The sequence below is a fragment of the Emys orbicularis genome, chromosome 5 (genome assembly GCF_028017835.1).
Source record: "Emys orbicularis isolate rEmyOrb1 chromosome 5, rEmyOrb1.hap1, whole genome shotgun sequence".
In the NCBI taxonomy this organism is placed as follows: Eukaryota; Metazoa; Chordata; order Testudines; family Emydidae; genus Emys; species Emys orbicularis.
In genome coordinates, this window is record NC_088687.1 from 69,033,562 (window position 1) to 69,055,641 (window position 22,080).

Sequence of the window (22,080 nt, forward strand, 5' to 3'; positions counted from 1 at the left end):
CCTTCCTCTCCTCTTTTCTTTTCCTTTTTAATATTTTCCAGTGGATCAAAGGGAGAGAAAGAGGGGAATAAATCCCCCCCAAAACCCTAAACTGAAAACCAAAGTTTTTCAGGTTTCAAACTAATAAAACAAAATTTTAACCAAAAACAAAACGAATTTTTTTTGAATGTTTTATCAAAAAGTTGAAAAAATGTTAAAAACAAAATTTTCCTGTGAAAAAAATTGTTTTTGACAAAACTGCATTTTCTGACCAAAAGAGATGTTGCTAGAAAATTTTCTAACAGTCCTATGGTGACACTGTTACTGTGTCTTGCCACTCTCCGATCTGTGTGATTTATCCACCTAGCTTGTGAATGCCTTCAAACAGAGAATTTTCTTCTTTGTTTACACAGACGTAGCTCAATGCATTAATCATTATTAATCATTAAACATAAAACACCACCATATTGTTTGTACTATAATAAAGGACCAACATCAAGGATGAGGGCTGCATTGTGCTAGGTGCTGTACAAACAAGAAGACAATCCCAGTACCATATGTATGCAGGACTTGAACATGTTGTCATCAAAGGACCTGAAGAAAAGGTCTGTATGAGCTTGAAAGCTTTTCCTCTTACCAGCTTCTTGTCCAATAAAAGATATAGTCTCACCTGCCTCATCTCTCTGGTTGAATAAATGCACTTTAAAGAGGATTTTGAGTGTATCCGGGGAGATTGCTTGGTGTACGAGGAGAAGGAAGGCTTTTCAAGCATAAGGGGCAATATGATGATGATGTTTGTCCATCGTTATCGATGAAGACCTCAACAACTCATTCTTTCAATGACCGGGCTTTGTGCGTCCGAAGATGACTGATCAGTCCGATTCGGGCGTGAAACGTCCTGTCACACGTCGGGCAAACATGTAATGGCACTGTCAATGATGTACGAGCAGCTCTGGACTTGCGCAGCTCACGCTTTTTTTCAGCCTCAGCAATACGCCTCGCCTCAGAGGTATTACTGCCTGTGTGAATGAGGCTGTGCCATGCTGAATGGTTCAGTGCGAAGGTTTTCCATGTGGTGGTGTTGATCTCGAAGGACTTCAAAGAGGTCTTCAGCGTGTCCTTGAATCGCTTCTTTTGTCCTCCATGGGAGCGCTTTCCCTGAGTGAGTTCTCCGTAGAAGAGCTGTTTAGGAATGCGTTCATCTGACATTCTCACAACATGTCCGGCGCACCTGGTCTGGGCTCTCAGTTTTGGGAGGGAGAGTTGGAAGGAATGAGAGCAGAAATATAGACAGGAGCTTGAAGGAAAGATTGAGGAACAAGAATTTGATTTTCAAAGGCACTGAGTACCAAGAGCTCCAGCTGAAGTCAATAGCAGTTGCAGGTGCTTAGCACCTGTGCAAATCAAAGCCTTATTGTGTAATTTTTCACTCAAATGAGCACACCAAGTTTATTTCCAACAAATCAGCATTCAAACACAAATTCTAAGTGGTATCATTATCCATCTGTTTAAAAAAAAAACACACACAAACCAAACAGTATGTCCAATTTTGGCATTGGTAGTTAATGGATTTCTTATCAACTTCTCTCTTACTGGGGGAAGTCTATTTCCTCAGGGGTTCAAGTCAAAATTCTGTTCATTGTATAAAATCAAGAAAATTGCTAGCTAAACTTGGAATTACCAGGACTAGAGTTTCCATTATGCGTTTGTATTATAGCAATGCAATTATTCTGAATTGTGATTCCTTCTTAACTCTTTAGGACATATTTCTCAGCATTATCATTTTGTTAGTAAAAATGTTGCCTAACTCCCTTGAACAATTAACGCTATTTCCTGAATCAGCAGCCTAAGCAACTGGAATTGAGTAAAAGCAAAAGTGAGCACAAATTTAGGTTTCCAACTATACCAAAGGTTATATGAAGTTAATTCCTGAACTTCCATCTCAAGCAACCCTTTTGTTTAACCAGCTCCTTCTCCTCTTTCAGCTGCATAACTAATGAACCAGCTTGTGACAAGTCATTTTGTTCCAAGCAGAATTCTCACAAAGAGCTGAAAGTTTGTTTAAGAAGTAAAGCCAAATGCCTTTTCTTTTGGGAATGGGGTAAGTCAACATTATTATGAATATTACAGCAGAACCCCAGAAGCCTCAGATCGGGGAGCCATCATGCTGGGTACTAAACAAACACATACTGTAAAATGTATATATCAAGAATTTATGGACTAGGTTTATTTGCTCTTTCATACCTGTATATACACCTTTTATGTATCCTAATCACAGTTGGGGGTGGAGAGGGGAACCGGAGCAGACTTTGTGCTCAAATGGGATTTAGAGGGATGAGTATCCAATCAACTGGCCTCTTAGAACTGAGACAGAATGGGCTGAAGCATACAACCACTGGGCTCAAGCTAAGATGTAGGGCTCTTCACAGACTTCTGTAAACAGCTTCTATTTAACCAAATAGTTAAGTAATACAACACTGAGCTCTTACTTCCCCATTCCTGAGACTTTTATCTCTCAATTGATATAAAAGCAAATAAAAGGCATTTGGAGAACATCCCCTTGCTGGTAGGAAAAAAAAAAATAGAAAAAATGCATCCTTAGGCAGAACTTATACTGGGACCTAGCAAAGCTCCACTAGTGCTCCTTGTGCTGGCTACAAACCTGGGCCCCAATCCTGCAGGTTGATCCATGAGAGTGGACCCGTGGGCCCATGTAGAACAGCTTGCAGAATTGAGGCCTGGCTCAGCAACAACATATGTAAATTAGTCCTGCAAAAATTATTTGGAAACCATGTAATATTTTCTGATCTAAAATCAAGAGCACTGATTCCTCCCACTTGTATGCTAATACAAGAGATAGGATAGTCCAGGTGGGAAGAAATGCAAGTACTAGATGGCCCATCTGTATCAATGACTATTAACACATCTAAGTCATAACTCCAATGTGCTTGCCAAAATAGGAGAGCAAGAAAAGGCCAAAGTGCTAACAAACACAATCACAAGATACAATGGTTTGAATTACTTTAGCTTGTCTTAGGTGCTGAAAAAGAAATGAAAAGAACAGCCTCACTGCCTTGTTATTTAATAGGCTCAGCTCAAGCTCATAGCCATATTTGATGTTCCAAGATTTTGAGTGTTCTCCTTGAAAGCTGCTAGGGAGAGCTCTGCAAATGCAACTTGGTTGTGATTCCACTCTTTGTGGGCTAGAGTATACCCTTGTTTTACTAAGCCATGTAAGGGACTAAGGCCCTTTCCCCATCTCATAAGAACATAAGAATGGCCATACTGGGTCAGATCAAAGGTCCATCTAGCCCAGTATCCTGTCTTCCGACAGTGGCCAATGCCAGGAGCCCCAGAGGGAATAAACAGAACAGGTAATCATCAAGTGATCCATCCCCTGTCGCTCATTCACAGCTTCTGGCAAACAGAGAGTAGGGACACCATCCCTGCCCCCCCTGACTAATAGCCATTGATGGACCTATCCTCCATTAATTTATCTAGTTCTTTTTTTAACCCTGTTATAGTCGTATAGTCTCCTACTTGGCCTAATAAGTCCCATACAGATCTTGGATCTGGGTCTGGTGAGGAGTGCAAATCTGCTCTCCGGATACTCTTCTGTGAGCAAATGGGGCAGGGAGGGGGCAAAACCTTGGCTACTCCCATCCTACTTGCTGGCTGTTTGTGTGAAAGGTGGGAAGTAAACTGCAGCCTTTCAAGGACTGCAATAATTTATTTGCCCTCAGAGAAAGAGGAGAGCAGGAAAGAATTGCGCCTCTGAGGGAAGGATCTGAGCCACAACAACTCCCATGGCTCCTCCTGAGGTTGAGAGTGGAATGAGATTTTGATATCCTTACAAGAGTTGGAATGTGCCTTGTTCTACAGATACTCCCACTGGGCTAGACTGTGGCTTTGGGCACTGCCCGGAGACAAGGGGTCAGGCATACGCTGCAACACCCCTGGTCTTTGATTAGCAATGTGCCTCAGACACATCCCTCTGACTCTCACTTCCTCAGAAACAGCTACAAGGATTTCAGTTACACTTTTGAAAACACATTCACCTTAGGACAGAGACCACACATGGGAAGGCTCAGCCCAACAGAAACATTTCTGGGAAGTGTGTGTGGGAGAATAGGGGGTTATTATGAAGACCATTTTGTACCTTAACAACAGCATTTGCTTCTCTGAAAGCCATAACAATATCATAATTGTACATATAGAAATTAAGGCTCTGTCCTGCAAACTCTCCTTCCACAGCACTGCCATTGTTTTCAGTGTAATTTCTCTAAGCAGGTGACCTGTGGGACCAGTGTGACTAATAACGGTGCCCCGAGGATACCTGCTGATAGGTACATTCAGGGCCAGCTCTAACTTTTTTGCCGAGCGCCGCCCTGCCCCGCCGAAACAACCTCCCCCCCCGAGCGCTGCCCTGCCCCACTGAAACAACCTCCCCCCCCAAGCGCCGCGCCGCCGAAACAAACAAACAAAAAAACCTCGAGCCACCCCGCCGAACCAAAAAAAGAAAAAACCCCGAGCACAGCCCCACCACCCGAAGATTGGCCGCCCCTTACAAGGTGCCGCCCCAAGCACGTGCTTGGTCGGCTGGTGCCTGGAGCCGGCCCTGGGTACATTGATGTAAATCAGGAGAAATACCAAAGGAAACAGTGGAGTTTTGTGAACCACATCCATGTAAATAAGAGCAAAATCAGGCTTGGCCACTCCAGTAGAGTCAAAATGGTATTTCACAGAAAATATTTTCTATTTTTTAACCTGCGTTGGTTGGCTGTAATTTGTCTTAGTTGTGTTAAATTGTAACTGCTGAATGTATACCATCAAGTTGTTCATAATGCATATTAAGTGAGCAGTATTCTGTCTTTCTTTTTATCTGATTCTGGGTGCGTTTTAGTTTAATGTGGAGAGTAGCCATTCTTCAAAAGTCATCAAGAGGATTTTCTCTTCCATGGAGGGCAAATATTATTCTGACAAACCGTTCTGTTTGCAAGCCTTTTCTTAAAGTCTCAAAATACTTTTATAAGCTGAGCTTCTTGCAGGCACATTGTCCCCCACAACAGAAAGCTGTATTTCATCTGCTTCTTTTTTGATCTTTTGTATTTCTGAGGATGCAGATTGAGGAAGTTCCCGTATCTGGGACTATAAAAATGAAAGAACATATCCGAACAGTGCTACTATGTTCTCTGTTCGAGAACACTTTATTATTTTATTTAAAAGAAGAAAAGAGGGCAAAGGGGTTACCAAATCTTGGAAATAACTATGTGAAAGGTTCTCAATGCTCCAAAAAGGCAAAATGTTATAAGAATTATGGGGCTGCCACGTTTTTAAAGAGACAGACAGTATTGCAGAATGCAGCAAAACATTTTGGGGTCTTTGATGCCAGCTGGCCAGATGCCAGCTCATGCAGAGGTCCCCATGTCTCAGCTGGACACTGACAGCTACATAGCTAGAATCAGTCTGGCTCACTTGTGGGTTCATATTTGATAAAGTAGGCATTAGAATGATAAGAAAGTGTTTAGTGTTTAGACTATTGAATGCTTGTGAGTTGCTGCCTGCATTAATTTCCCTTGTAATATTGTAATGTAATATTTGAGTGGTTGTATTGTGAATCACCATACAGGAGAGGGACATTAATTAGGGCGAAGAGCTGCTCTTCTAGAGTGAAGAGCTGCTCCTTCCAAAAGAGGAGACCCAGCAATACCAGCTGGGCTAGGGTTGGATCTTACAACTGGAAACTCCCTACATATGGATTGAGACACGGTCCACAAAAGGACTGAAGACACTTATTGCTTTTCTCCCCTCTTCCCCATGAAGATGAGTCATGCAAGTGGACTCCTTTCATCAGCTGAGTTTGCACCTCAGAGCACATGGCACAAGGGGGATAAAAACTCCAAACCAAAGGAACTATGCTTCTTCGACTCTGGGTGTGCAAGGTGTTTCTAAACATAAGCAAGAGATCCCCAGCTGTTTCTCTTGGGTTAGCCCTAAAGGGTAATATAGGCTTCGGTAATCAGCAAGCTTTACTGATTTGATAAAGGACAAATCAGCAAAGCTTGCTGATTACCGAAGCCTATATTACCCTTTGAAATCTACGGCTATAACTCATTTGTGTGTCTATGTTTCTTGCTTTAATCTTGTAAATAACTCTCTAGTTTCCTTTTCCTATTTAATAAATCTTCATATAGGTTACTATAGGATTGATTACAAGCATTGTCTTTGATGTGAGATCTAACATGCAATTGACCCAGAGCAAGTGACTGGTCCTTTGAGATTAGGAGTAACCAGAATATTGCTGTGATTCTTGGAGTAAAGGACCATGCATCACGGAGCTTCACTCACCTGGGTGGAGGCAGGACAGACCAGAGTACCCAGGGGTCTGTCTGTGACTCCACATTAAGGCTATTAAAGTGTCTGAGGAGTTTGCACTTGGTGCAATTGGTTGGTGAAATCTAAATTTAGAACTCAACCAATTTGGGGTTTGTGCCCTGGTTTTTAACAGTATGTCCTGAGGTTTGTACTCATGCTCTTGAGTCACTGTTGGGATCATCACAGGGTCAGTGGGACTCAGTACAGAGAGAACCACCACTTAGCAGGACTGGGGCCTTAACTTTGCCATATTGCTCAACAATGAAATAGGCACATCAAATCTGATAAAAGTGCATAAGATAAAGTATGTTAAGGATAGGCAGATCAATCCCTCAATTCAATGGATTATTATTTAAAAGCTTGCTTGAAAACGGGACATTTTAGATAACTCAAACAACTTAAGCATCATTGTTACTCTGATGCTATCAGGACTGCTTGATACATAGGGCTATGTATATAGTCTTATAGCTCAGGGTATCATCTTTTTCTCTAAACATATCTAGACAAGAAGCATATTATTTTAAGATGTATGTGTGTAAAATCTCTCTCTCTCTCTCTCACACACACACACGCAAACACACACACAGAATTTGGCTTAGATGTGTGAGTATATGTTGCCAACTTGCATGACTTCAATTGAGTGATAAACTAATGTTTATAAACTGTTGGTGGGCATTTTGATTACATAAAACAATCAGTACAGCAGCATGCATAGTATTTTTTCAAACACACACACCCCATTTTATTAGAACAGCAGTTTAAAACAGGTCAAGTATAACCAAGAATAAATTGAAAAATGCATTATTCTATACTGGTAGGCCCTTGAAGTTGAAGCATATTCAATGCAATTTTATTCAGAAGTTCAAAAGTCAGGCAGAGACTTAGGAAAATAAATGCTGTTATCATACATTTTGTGAGCTTATTGTAAACAGTATATTCTACAAACAGCCACTGTGTGTTTTCTGAACAAATTCAAATATTTACACCTGATAGGAAAACAAACAGCAATAATTTAGAATGCTGCTGCATCTAATTTTAACTACATATGCTTTATTAATGTTTGCAAGAACAGCCTATTTTTCTAAGAATGTGTTTGTCAGCATTGGAGTTTTAGAGTTATAATGGTTTAATATGAGCTATGCTCCAGGTCTAACTCCATACTTTTTGATATTGCCTGTTCTGGTTATCAGCAGCAGGGCCGGCTCCAGGCACCAGCATTCCAAGCAGGTGCTTGGGGCGGCAATCTGCAAGGGACTCCCGCCTGATGAAGCCAAAAAAAAAAAAAAAAAAAAAAAAAGCGCTTCTCCTGCTGCGCACCCCCAAGGATCCTCTTGCGCACCCCACTTTGGAGACCACTGGTATAGGATATGCTCACTCTCTTATACATCTGAATAAATAAGGGCCTTATTATACCTCAGATTTATGCACTATCCCCATCGGACTCAACTGGGAGTTATGTTTTAAAAAAGATGGAATATAGCCCTTTGAAAAGTCACAGTAATTCAGAAAAGAATACCCATTCAAAGGATTAGTGCAAAATTTGGAAAGGCCTATTAAGAATCACAGACAAGGGCCAATTACCAGCTACATGCTGCCACTGTACCAGGGTATGTGGGATTAAATATTTATAATCTTAAACCCCAATACTACAACCGACAGTGAGCAGATGCACAAGGCCAGCCTATCAATTGCAGGATGTGAATATAGATACTTTTTTTTTTTTAAGAACACTCCCAGTTCTGTGAAAAATACATGTTCTTTTCTAAAACCTAAGTCAGCAGTGGTTATTTGCATAAAGAGACTGCTCAGAGCAACAAAAATAAGTCTATTCACAGAACTGCAGGGTGGAAACTTGCTGCTTTATTTAACTGTATCACACCACAGTGGTGGGAAAACTCCCCTGACTAAAATGCGAAGTAAAGGAGGGGCAGAGTATAGCTCCATCCCGTAATACACTAGGTAACCCAGTTAACACTCTCACAACCACTTTATTACAATTATACATTCTGATAGTGTGTAGTGTGCATTCCCGGATAGCTGCACTGTTAAGGAAATGTGCTGTTTGCAGCTATAGAAAAGCTACATTATGCATGGAAGCTTGAGTTTTGCTTCTATTGTGTAAATCAGCCACTTAGATTGTGATAAGGTATGCTTCATATTTGCACTTCAGAGTGCTATATAGAGGGCAAACTAAGAATTTGAAAACCTAGGCAGAAGAATCTTCAGCTTTGATTGAAGGAATGAAATAGCTCTCCATACTTCTAACTTAGGATGGGTAGAATAGATTGTAAACTATGAAAAAAATCTTCCATCAGTGAAGTCTGCGTGTACCATTTTTTTAAACCCTTAGACAGAAAGCAGTATGTAAATGGGGATATAGTGAATCTTTATAAATATTCCTCTAAAACAGTATCTAGAACAGATGCTTCAAAATACCAAATCATGTGAGGTCAGTAATTTGGCATTTTTAATTTAATCATTAATCCAAACATTTAGCAGGTATGTCTTTGACATGCCAGTGCCCCTTTTGTTGTTGTTTATAATATCATGAGAAGAGACAAAATTGATAAATATTTGGTGACAAAAATATTAGATAAGGTGAGGGTAAAGGTACACCAAAAATCAATTCCATCTTTCAGTCTCTGTCCATCGAGTGTTACTGTTCTCCACATTCTAAACCAGGCAATGAGTATTACCACACTTCATCTTTCTCCCTCCCTCCAACTATAACTCAACTGAGTTTTATATGACAGACCCTATGCCAGACTCCCAAAGAAAGAGTATTCTACTGCCTGTGCTGGGCTTTTGAAAAGTAACCGAGCCAAGCAAAATCAGACAATTTACTTTGAGTCTGAATTTCTTTTAATTGGAAAATAAGCACAAACCTCCCATCAGGGAATTTTTAAGACTTTCTGCACGGAGAGCATATAGCTTCCATCACTAACTAAGGGGTACTTGAATCATAGTGAACATGCAGAAAGATAATTACTATGTGTTAGAAGCATTTCTCCCAAGAAGCATTTTAGTACAACCAGTCAGTCTCACAAACACATACATAAACATATTCTCAGAGGGTTATATTTCAAAGACAAGATTTGTTCCAGATAACCACAATGGAAAGAAATGAATCCACCAGATCTTTCTCATATCATCATACACCTTAAATAATTCAGACATTTAGGAAGACAAAGAACAGTCACAGAGAAACGACACAGCCAGTGAAGAGAAATATACTCTCCTGTGGTAAAAGACTAGATATTTTATTTATTTAGATTTAAATAAAGGCACTTAAAAGACAGTTCCTTGGATAGACAATCAGACCTTCCCAAGAGTTCTAAATATTGTCCCAATCTCCCCTGCCCCATAATTAGAAGAGTAGCACATTCGCCTACACACATACAAGCACCAGGCAGGAAAAAAAATACAAACCAAATCTGGATATCTCCACCCCTCACAGTCACAATTATTTTCTATTTTCTTATTCTTATGTATTGGTAATATGGTAGTGCCTGGGGGCCATAATCGGGACTCCAATGTGCTTGGCACTGTACACATGACATAAAAAGACAGTCCCTGCCCCTAAGAGTTTACAGTCTGTTATTGCAAAGCTGTGGGAAAAGCACACTCATTGCCAGCAAAGCAGGTCTAACCCTTCCTTCCTCCTCACTCCTAACCCGACAAGCACCACACATCCACATGTTGTAAAAACAAGCACTCTTTTGGCCTTGCCTTACAAAGAGGATTCAAAAGACAACACAGTAAAACAGATTTCATGTCCCCCCTCCCGCCCTTTAAAGTGTCCTTTTACTACAGAAACCAAGGAACATATCTCGACGGACAATTAATTCAGTTTAAGGGGGGCAGAGTTACAGTACCTGTGCACGCTTCCTAACTGTGGCATCTGCAAAAAGCTTATTATGAATGCTGTGTCTTCATTAATTAACAAAAGACTGATGAAATCCTGGGCCCATTGAAGTCAATAGCAAAAACTCCCATTGTCTTTCATGGGGCCAAGATGTCTCCCCATGTACTTTTTACAAAGAGAAAGCTAGCAGAGATCAAGCTGTAAAATACTAGGGTTTACTCAATCATCTACACTGAAGTAAAACTACTGCTTTGCCTTGTGTGCACTTGGATTTCACAGCGAGACAGTTTTCTCATGTTAGCGCTCATAGAAAAGAACACACTACTTGTACTAGTGAAAACTTACCCTATGTGACAGATGGCAATTTTCTGCAAAATCCTGGACAAACCTTATTGAATTAAGTTTAATCCCTTTGGGGTCCATTGTATTAAATATGCAATTGTTTATGTATTATTGGATGTAAATTTTATTGGAGGGGGTGTGTGCTAATGTAATTCCTTTGGTTATCTACTCTTTCAAGCTTCATTCTGGGGGGGGGGGTGCCTATTGTCTGGCTGATTACCTATTCGTGGTCTCTTCAAAGATCCAAGAGGGATTATCTAAAGACCAGCGGACAAAGAAAGGACATTGGGATAAACAACCTGAGTTTAAACTGACTCTTGACCTTTTCCTTGGATCCAGGAAACAGACAGGACCTCCAATCTACAGAGGGCCCCAATGCTTAAGGAAGGATTGGAAGGACTTTGGTCAACTGCAGCCCATAGGGCTGGGTTCTTGTTCAGAGCAAAGCGGTGTGATGAACTTTAAACCACAGGAAAACCCCTGGTTGTGGGCTGACTGACTACTCCTGCTGGAGTTGGGGGGTGATCTCTGGTAAGCTTACTATCACATGTATAGGTTCTTTAATTGTTTGAAAATATATTCTCTGTAGTGCTTTTACCTTAAGAATAAAATAGGCTTGCTTAGAAAGAGTTGTGTGGTAACTTATATCTGTGAGCAATTACACTGTTTTTAGTCTCTGAAGAGAAGGCAAAAGAAGCCTGTTTAGACAGTCTGTATTTTACTGGGAATAACACAGTGAAGGCAGGGAACTGTTCAGCCCAGAACTACAGGCAGGAGAGAGACATGTCTCCATCCAAGAGAGGCAACAGCCAGGGTTGCCAGAAGCCTGAGAAAGGCTAGACCACTGAGGGGAAACGCAGATGTAGTTGCCCTCAACTGTGAGGTCCTATAAGGCTATATTTCCAGTAGCAGTTAGAAACTGTTGTGCCCTCTGGGTATAATTAGCCTCTGAGTTTGTTTCTTTGCTTCAATGTCTTGATATCCTGCTCAAGTGCTTGGTGTCTGAAGTTCTGTGGAACTAGACTAATGTGAAATTCTTCCTCACCAGTTTGCTTCTACATTTTCAGTTAAACTCAGGAAATGAATTTCTATCTCTGCATAAACTGAGTTATGATGTTTTTAAACTCATCTCCAGAGTCCTAGTGACTATTACTACAACCAATGCTAATCTTCTCCCCTCTAATTTTCTGGGTCCTTACATCACATAAATACCTGATTAATTACCTCTGTGATAGAGCATATCTACAGTGTTCTCGACAATGCAGCACAGTCTCTCATCAAGAGTCTGCAAAATGAACGAATAGAGTAAGCAATAGACCAAAACAAAGATATAAATATATGTGATTGTGTGAGAGATAGAGATGAGAGTGAGATAAAAAAGAGAAAAAAATGTACAGCTATTTAAAATGAAACTAGCTACTGCCATATTAAAAAAAATAAAGTTGACCTTTTGTGTAAGTAACATGGACAGAAAATCTACTCAGAAAAGACCTTATTAAATATGTTGCAGTGAAAGACACCATAGAGCAAAGGGTAACAATGAAATTTGACTAGAGCCTAAAAATTCTTGACTAATGCTTTGTTAAAGTGGTGAAATTCTTTTGCACATTTTCACACTAAAATTTTCAACATATTTCTCATTATTTTACATCCCTGAAATTTTACTTTCCTATGAAATCTGGTGAAATCACTGTTTTAACATAAAAACATGCAAAAATATGAATTTTGAAATGTCTTCAAGGCAAAGTCTCCGACACTCAAAGTTGGCCATTTTTCTTTGAAAAATATCCTTTAATCCTGAAAATGAGTCAACTTTCATTCATAATGGTACCAGGTTAAACAAGTCACAAAACTGGGCAAATACTTAATGAAATTATAAAAAGTTTCATATTCAAAATAAAATGTTCATAAACTCTCTTAAGAATATTTTCCCTTTTTCCCTCCTTTCAAATATTTCATTTACCTGTAGACTTGATTTTAACCTGAGTAATCTAGTTGGACTCACATGCTATAGATCCTGTGATAGCAATAGATGTGCTTAAAACGAAAAACAGACAATATTCCTATAAGTATATCTATTAGATTATGTGCAATCCTTTGCTTGAACTTGGACATTACTTGCAAAGGAAGTCAGATAGCTACAGTTGGTGCCTTCTGTGAATGACCTAATAATTCTTCTCTATTCAGTCATTAAATGTCTGCAAGCTGTAATGAGACTCAGTTCTTCAGACAGAAATACAAGTAGTGCACTGAAACTCATTTCAATGAGACAAAAGGGGTTGAGCATCTTTAGCATGACTGATTTTCAAGGAGTTCCCTTCCCTGAGATGACAGATAATGGAAAAATTAAAAAAAAAACTTTAATTTTAGTCTTTCCTTCTTTATCCATGCAGATGACCAGTGATAGTGAATATCTGGCAACTCAAGCAGTGCACAGAAAAATCTAGAGTACTACTAAGCCTCCTTCAGAAGTGCTACAGAAATTAAACACAATCATTTCACTATTTAGCCATGATTAAACAGACCATCAACCAATTGGAATAGTCCTCGTCTACATTTGGGCAGTGTGTTGGGTACTTGTACATGACAGTGAAAAGCAGGCTGCAACAACACGGCAGTGTGTAGCTACACATGGCAGTTAAAGGCTCTGGCGGGGTGGTGGTGGTGGGGGGTGTCAGGGAAAGGCTCTGGAAGCAGTGTGCTTGCTCCCAGCAGCATGGGAAAAGTACCCAGAGGTGGATCTAATTTCCCCCTGAGAGCAGCTGTGCAGGGGAAGAGCAACTCCTGTTCCTCCCAGCCCAGCAGGGACTAGCAGTTAGGAGCCTCTGGGCTGGAGCGCTCTCAGCAGCACAGGGGAGATCAGACCCACCACCACCTCCAGAAACCTCCTGCAGCTGCAGGAAGCTCCAGAGGTGCTGCCTTCAGAGCTCAGCTCTGAAGGCAGCACATAAGTGAGTGCGGCAATCCAGCGATCTCCCAACAGCAGCTTTGTGACCGCTCCACAACCCCCTTTTGGGTCAAGACTAGGGATGAAAATACTAAAAACGGTTAACTGGTAAACATTAGTCTTACCGGTTAACCGACCCTAACTGTTAACCCCCAGCCACGCGGGCCAGCCGCCCAGAACAGCCCCAGGCTACACGGGCTAGCCGAAGCAGCCTCAGCCCCTCTCCCTTTAATTGGTTAACCAATTAAACAACATAATTTTAATTGTTTAATTGGTTAACTTTTTTAACAGATATTTATATCCCTAGTCAAGACCCTGCATGGTTCCAACACCCTGAAATTTCGGATGTAAACATCTGAAAATGTGAACTTGATTAATTTTCAAATCCTATGGCCATGAAATTGACCAGAATGGACATTACATTTGATAGAGGAAGTGCCTAGGAATGGACTGCCACTGGAGCTACTGCTGAAAGGAACTTCTCCAGAAACCCAAACAGAGAAGGCAGACAAGAAGGGAGCCCTGGAGGGCTAAGGCTCTAAGGAAAGAGCCAGGAAACCTTGTTATGGTGTGTGAGACTGATCTCAGGAAGAGATGACTATTCTTGCACAGACTTTGCAATAAGAGACGTCAATGAGTGGGAGTGTGTTTTATAAGACGACCCAATTACAGGAACTACCCCAGCTGAAGATAGTTTCCCAGGATTCCTTGAGAAGCATGACAGGATAAAACTTGGTCCAAAAGGAGAAGGGCACTAGAAGATAGGCCAAATCTATTACAGTTGCAGCAAGTGAACTAACATGCTCAATGGATTTTCCCTGAAACCAACCACAATTGACCACAGGAATCAATACTGAGCAAACCTACAGACTGAAACTGGAGGATTACGGCAGCCAGGCAGCATTAGTTCCATGCGTAGATTATCCTCTACTTGATTTTTAATAAATCTTTTGCAAAAATCAGACCCTCCCCCATTGTTTGCCCTAATGCTTAAGTGTTTGGGGTCATAGAAGTATCTTTCAAAATGTTAGTGCCAACTGTTGCACATTAATGATCCATTTCTGTCAGAAAGGATAACAAACAACAATCAAGAAGAGTATGAAATGTGGGTGACCATGTGAAATGGAAATATTAATCATGAGCTGCCTTCTAAGCCTAGGATAGTATTTCTTCCTCTCCAGACTGAGTGCACCAAGTGATGTGAAGATTACTTCACAAGTTTAAGAAAAGCTCCGTGGCTACATCCAGAGCACTCCTTGGCAGATTTATGGATGAGCAAAATGGTTGGGAGAAAATAAGAATGACTTTTCCTCTCCAATTCCCTCCCCCAAAACCCAAAATACAATTTTCATCTTTGAAACACAATGAGATATTTCCATAGGTTTGATTAAAAATATTGTAATAAAAAGATTACATACCTATCTCTCGATCTAATGATAGTACTTATTAGCCTGGGCTGGGAAGTGCCAAAATAAAATGCTGGGACTTGGATCCTAAATGGATAAAAGACCAGCTTCTCTTCTCAATGATCACAGATAGAGTTCCACCAGTGTTTCTCTCCTGAAGTCTAGCATCGCACATCATCATCATTCCTCAACTGAACACAAAAAGGACTTCTACATCTTTCCGTCCCCGCCTCAACAGTTTCTTTGTTTACATCTCAGTGGCTGTGGTTTACTTTGGGGAGACAATAGGGAAAAAAACCTCCTTGGACTCTAGTAAGCCTGCCACAAAGGTGCCTATTGTGGTAAGTAGTTTTGTGCTTGGAATTGGACCTTCATATAGTATGGAGAACAATGAATAGATGGGAGAAACCAAAAGTTGTCAGCAACATGAGCTAGATTTAAACAGAGAGCCACAAGGTTAAAGATCACACATTCTATTATTAATGGAGTTTCGCCTGAGTAAGGACTGCTGGACGTGCCCCTGTAGTGACTGGTTTAAATTTTGAGGGTTATGCTCTACACTGAAAGACTAGAGACTCTTTCTTGTTTCAAAATGAATGTTCATAATAAGTAGAACAGAGCTTGTAATTTTCACCAGACCTCTCACTGAAGTTATAAAAGAAGCAGAAAGTTGAATAGTTCGGGCCATATCTACAGTATACATCAGTGTAGCTTTATTCAACTCAGTGGAGCTATCCCAATTTACACTGGCTGACTATCTGGCCCTTCATTTCATGCCCACAGTGGGCTTTTGTTCCCCATTTCCGATTGTGGGATATTCTTGACATGGAAAACTTACTAATATGAGCAAAGGAGGAAACTGAACAGCATTTTGCTATTTGGTATCCTTTTATTAAACAAAATAAATCTCTTTACTTCCTATGTAACACTTATTAAATTGAACCGTTTCAGGACTGCTAAATGTCACTCATTGTGCAGGACACTCAGGCATTTGACAGCCCTTTATGTAACCCCTCAGCCAGCTGGAACCTCACACATCTGGCTGGGCTGATGCAGGAGCTGTAGTAACTCCTTTTTTGGCTGCCACAGACTACTGTGGTGACTGCATTTCAGGCATCCTCATTAACTCTCCTTCTGTGAATGCCAGATTAGCACAGAGCTCCACGGTGGGGAAATGGTAGAGGTGATGCAGCAGCAGCAGCTGCTAGTATGGAGGGGAAGGCCACAGGATCAAGGTGGAGCTGGAATGGAGGACTGAATGGAAGGCTGTAGAGTCTTAAAAGGTGGCAGGCTCTAATGGAAAGTGGAAAAAGTGGGTGAGACAACCTCAGTCCCCTCTTGCACCCAACAACCCTCAGGGTCCACTACCATTTCTGGCCCATAGCAAAAGTCCCACCTACTACAGCACTGAGCATGTTGTTGGGCAAGCATTTTTGTGAAGTTTGCCCTGCTGCTGCCCTCTAGTTAATCAAATTACTTCATTCACTAGGTGTGTAAATTGGCACCTTTCACCAGCAATAAATCTATATCATTTTCTAAGGTGACCTTTAGAGTCAAGTGCACATTACATTTATTGACTCTGTTCCCAATAACTATTTTATTATCAACCACTCATAAATTGACACCTTTGTTGTTTTAATTTATGTATAAACCATGAATTACCACAAGTACAAAAATCAACTTCTAATGAATAAAACTTTTTTCCTATAGCTTGTTTAAAATACTTCAGTGAGCAAATTCTTATTGGAGATTCATATATAAAATAAGCAAAATATGTATATACTCAGCTCATTTTGGATTATAAGGAGAAAATATTCTAACAGGAAATATTTATTTATTTATATTTCAAAGTCCCGTAACTCTCTCTGCTTCTCTCCCATATTCTTTTAAATTAGAATTTGGTGAATTAAAAAAAATATGGAATTGTTACTTTTAAGTACACGATTAACTAAGCTAATTACACATGTTCTACATAGCTACAGGCCTCAGGGTGTATGTCTATACTGCATCTGCGTGCAGGCCTCCCAGCCTGGGTGTACAGGCTAGCAGGCTCATGCTAGCACTCTAAAAACAGCTGTGTAAGATGGTGCTTAGACATTATGCTTTGGGCTGGAGCTCAGGCACTAAAGCCCAAACCCCACCACCCAAACCTGTGCTTTAGAGCCTGAGCGCCAGCCCAAGCTGCAATGTGTCTACACCGCTATTTTTAGAGCATATAATCCAAAATGAGCAGAACATGTACATATTTTGCCAAATGCATAATCAATACAATGCAACTATTGTACTACCAAGATGTTGCCTTTAATTCAACTGAATACACTACCCCTATGATGGGGAGTCAGAGGCTCAACTAAGCACATTCCCAGCACGATGATGATTTAATTATTTATTTATTTTACTTTATTTTTCAGCAGATACTTTCAACGTAAAAAACAATTCAGGGCAACTTCTAGATAGATGCAGGTTTGAAGAAGTTATTTGATCAGTCCACAGAAAATGAAATATGAATCTGTATTTGCAAAATTTTTGATATACTGAATCTCAAATAGGGTCTGATCGAAAAATCTATTGATGTCAGCGAGAATCTTTCCATTGGGCGTTGGGTCAGATCCATAGGATATAGCTATCTCCTCCTCTCCCCTCCCCACCATTTCTACAGAAATACTACAGACAGGAACCTGTAGAATAAAAGCAACATACTTTGATATTGTATTTCGTATCACTAGATAAAGACTTAAAGTCTGGTCCTGCACCAATGAAGTCAATGGGAACTTTGCAATTGACTTTGATGGGTGCAGGATCACCTCTAATGAGAATAGTCTTGGGTTTTTAATGTTGCTCTGGGAAAAAATATGCTGTACAACTATGCCGTTTTGGGAATCATTTCAATTAGATCAGGTTTTGTACCACACTATATTAATCTAAAGCCATGTATTTTCTTTTTAATAAACGTTTTCCGGAGCAGAAAATTAATTGGAAACATTGGATCCCCTGTCAAGTATACGCCAGCATATTCCCTATTAGTGGAATATATAATGTAGCTGGTCAAATGGAATGACATCATACTACAGATGAGCAGGAGTCAGCCTAAGAAAGGGCAAGTCTGGATAATTTTGCATTGCAATAGCTAATTTGTAAGCTGTACACATCCTATTTAAAGAGTATCATCCAGAAAAACTGGTCTCCACAGAGGTCACTTTAAGAGAAATGTTAGTAGCGGATATGTTCTGCCTTAACACACACTGAATATATTTCTACAGTCCCTTACTGATTTATGAACCGCTGATGCTGTGGCTTTGTCATAATTTACAAGTAATTCATGTACTTTGACATTGTTAGAAAAACAGACAACTATGTATTGTAAATCGTCATAGATTTAGTTACTATAAGTAACCAGGTTCAAAATTAAGGAGGCACCGAGCCACAATCTCTGGATCCTCCCAAAGTCTGGGAGTATTAGGGTTTTGAGTTTAGTTCAGCATATAGTAGAGTGAAGTTTGAATCAAAACTTTCCCAAAAGTTCAAGAGTCTTTGCATCTGGGGTATCAGTTTGGGCCCATCTATAATGACACTATTAATATTCACACAAATAACACTACATTTACATAATATTAAGAGCAGCAAAGAGTCCCGTGGCACCTTATAGACTAACAGACATATAGGAGCATGAGCTTTCGTGGGTGAATACCCACTTCTTCGGATACTTGATAATATTAAGAATTTGTCAAAAATTAAAAAGTGAGGAATTCAGAGTTAGGACCAAACATACATAATTGTAATTTCACTGCCAGAACTAAGGGTATCTGTTATTTAGTTCAGTCTCCTATCATGAGAGGTACCTCAGCTCATTCTTCTTATTAATTATTATTAATACTTTGCATTTCTATAGCCCCTTTCATCTGAGGATGTCAAAGCATTTTACAAGCATTAATTAAGCCTCTCAGAACCCTTTCTACAATTCAACACCGATCCTTTTCTTTTAGCCAATGGTATGAGATAAAGGCATGACAGACTAAGTTAAGACTTAGAGTTTGAGGCTCAATTTTGAATTTCCTATAAATCTATCATTAAACTCACTAAAAGAGGAATTTGACATCATAGAGTCATTACAAAAAATCCTGAAAGAAACAAGAGACTAGATCATACTATACACTACAGTGGTTTTATCAAAGCCATAGTTTTGTTATACAAGAGCAGAACACCTTTTTAAACTTTGAACTGCTGTCATGTAACTTAAAAATTACTAGAGTGAGCATTTTCAAATCAAATGTTGCTATGGGGATAAAACCTTTTATTGCAGGGTCCAGCGCACCATACATTTTTGTTAGAGAAGGACTGAAGACAGTGTTCAGATCTGGATCAGGTATAGGATGGGGTTTGAAATTAGATTATGGCTAGTATTTGGATTTGGCTTCTATAGTGCCAAAACCTTTGGAACTGCTCTCGTGAGATTTCAGTTTTTAACTCTGTTTTCTGCCATTCTGGACTTGACATTTCAGCCACATTTGAACCAAAACCATAAGAGTTGGTTAAATCCATGGATCCAAGTCTGAAACAGACACTCTCTTACTGCCCCCAAGAAACTGAAAGGGATCTGAGATTCTACCACTGGCCCATTTCTGGTGTAAATGTACTAGTTGTAAATCCCTGTAGATGGGACTCCGATAGCAAATGCTGATACAATCATAACTGCAACATATTGCAAACTATGGTGCCATCATTCTAGAACTGAGTAAGAAATAATTCTGCCTTAGACCAAAGATGACAGCATATTTCCCAAAGGTATTATACTGAGTGAGGAAAAAAGATTATGTATTTTAACATGTTTTACATTGCAATGAAAGCGCGGCAGCCTAAAATTACAAACTGGTGAATACAAAGAAAATGTCAAAATATGGTATCTGGGTAGTGGAATAAAGTACTGCATTACACTTAATAAATTGCTATGACTTGGAATTCTATATAAAAGTAAATAAGTTAACATATTCCACTTACCTTTGAAATGTTACTTGATCGACTTGTAGAGCGCCCTGGGGATTTGTCATTCTGGAAAACAAAATTGGACGAATTACTGAATTAGGTGTAACCTAGACTCTACGAGCTCAGAGTGAGAAGAAACTGAACTCTTTAATCTTGGCTGTGAACATACTGAGTTCTGTGCATACACTTGTGTGTTAGTCCACACGTCGTATACTCTCCAGCAGCTCAGCAACTGGCTGCCAAAATTGCTCATACTGTGCATGCTAATAAAAACTGAGCATGCTATAAAAAAATAGAGTGGAGAAATTAATTTGATTTCTGAATTGCTGTTCAATGTGGCCTCTTTTTGTTTGTTTTTCCACGAACACTTGACCGAAGAGGTTTGAATATGCATTAATGTTGGGAAGTGCTTGATGTGAACACCCCATCCGCATGTAAACAAAGATACGTTGTACACAAATATAGGCATTCAATATTCCCACTGATCTCTGTTCATGAAATTTCAATCATCCATTTATGGAGAAGAAATGGCAACAAAATGTAGCTTAAGTGACCAGTCACACACTGTGAACAACAAATTGTGACTTGTCAGAGACAGTCACAGTAAATAGCTCACAAATACTATATATGCTTAAATATACTAGCATAAAGTGTTTGTTGAATGATTGCTAATAAATCAAATTGTGTTTGCAGACAATTCACAGAAAAAGGGCTCCACTGGTTCAATTAACTATTCAGCAGTAATACTTCTGCCACTCTTGTATCAGCTTAACTTAGTCTGATAAAAGATGCCTTCTCAAATCTGGATCTCCCTTTTCTAAGAATTTTATTTTGAAGCATAGAGCTCATCCATTCACTGCACCTACTATTTCACTGTTGTATGTTGGAGACAGTAATGTTTTTGTGAAGTTAATACAAAATCAATATTGCTGTTGCAGTTACAGTTTGTGGGTCCAAATACAGTTGGTGCATCACCTTAATAAAACGTTTGGGAACCACTAAGATAACAGATGCTCCTTTAGCTCAAGTGATTTAGTTTTGTGTTTTTAGCACTTAAGGTCCCGGATTCAATCCCCTCTGCACTGGCAATTCCCCACTGTTGGGGAGGAAGGTCTCTGTTCAGGCCCATAATTTCCTGCATGCCATTTAGAGGTTTAAGTGGGGTACCTTGAATGTAGGCCCAGAGAGTTCATAATACATTTGGCATGGATATAAAACTGATGTTTGAGACTGTATATATATATATTTTTTAAATTTCCTAGAGTAAACACTATGAAAACCTACATAAAAAGTGCCTGGGTCAAATTCAGCTCTTCTGGGAAGTAATAGCTACCAGAATCACACCAGCATTTGAATCCACCATCTGGGGTGATAAGAAAAACATAGATTATGACCTCCGTAAAATATATATTTTTTTCACATTATATTTTTCAGGTTATATTTTCTACCCTATTTTAAAAGTCTGAAATAATTTTCAACAAGAAACTTGTTGCATTGTTTGGTCTTAATTGCTGTCAGCATGGAAAAGCTGTTTTTCACACAGGTAGGTGGTGCAAAATGGTAAAAGCTTTTTCTGACAATGCAGGATACTCACATTTAATCCCCAAACAAAGTTTCCAATGACTGGGAAGGAAATCTCATCTTCGGAAAACTAATGCATGAGAATTAAATGAACTCATTCTTTTCTTTGCTCTCCAGAGAATGCAGATTTTCTGAGTTTACTGTAAATTGGGCCCCCAATCCAGTCAGATTTCAATTTGGGGAAGTAACATGAATATTTTTGGTGAAGTACTAATAAGTGTGTTTTATTTGATGCTGTCAAACATGTTGTCAGTGCTATTGAGGTTTTCTGAAAGAAGTGGAAACGTCGGTTATTTCATTCTCAATTAGAATTTAACAAATGTGAAGTTTCCTCTGGAAAACTTTCAATTTGTCTTGCAAAAATAGAATATTGATATTACTACCCAGCAAAGATAAATTAAGGGCATACACTGCGTTAAAGATATCCGCAAGATCTGGCCATCCAAGCACCATTTCTGAAGCAATCTGCCAAATCAGAGTTAACTCCTGACAGAAACTACAGCAGTTTGTTGCTAAGTTTTATAACACATTCCAAAACTTTTCCGTGAGACAACCAACACATTTGTGAATGAAGCAGGTCAATATCATCAGTTGTGCCCATCATA

The 22,080-nt window shown here is 39.6% G+C and overlaps 1 protein-coding gene across 1 annotated transcript in view; it reads right to left on the reverse strand.

Moving 5' to 3' along the window:
• The window catches only part of MARCHF1 (membrane associated ring-CH-type finger 1), a 181,921-nt gene that overhangs the window by 75,867 nt on the left and 83,974 nt on the right, over positions 1-22,080 (reverse strand). Inside the window, exon 2 of the mRNA XM_065405553.1 lies at positions 19,910-19,960. Coding sequence (XP_065261625.1) covers positions 19,910-19,960 — 51 coding nt within the window. The remainder of the gene's footprint in view (positions 1-19,909; positions 19,961-22,080) is intronic.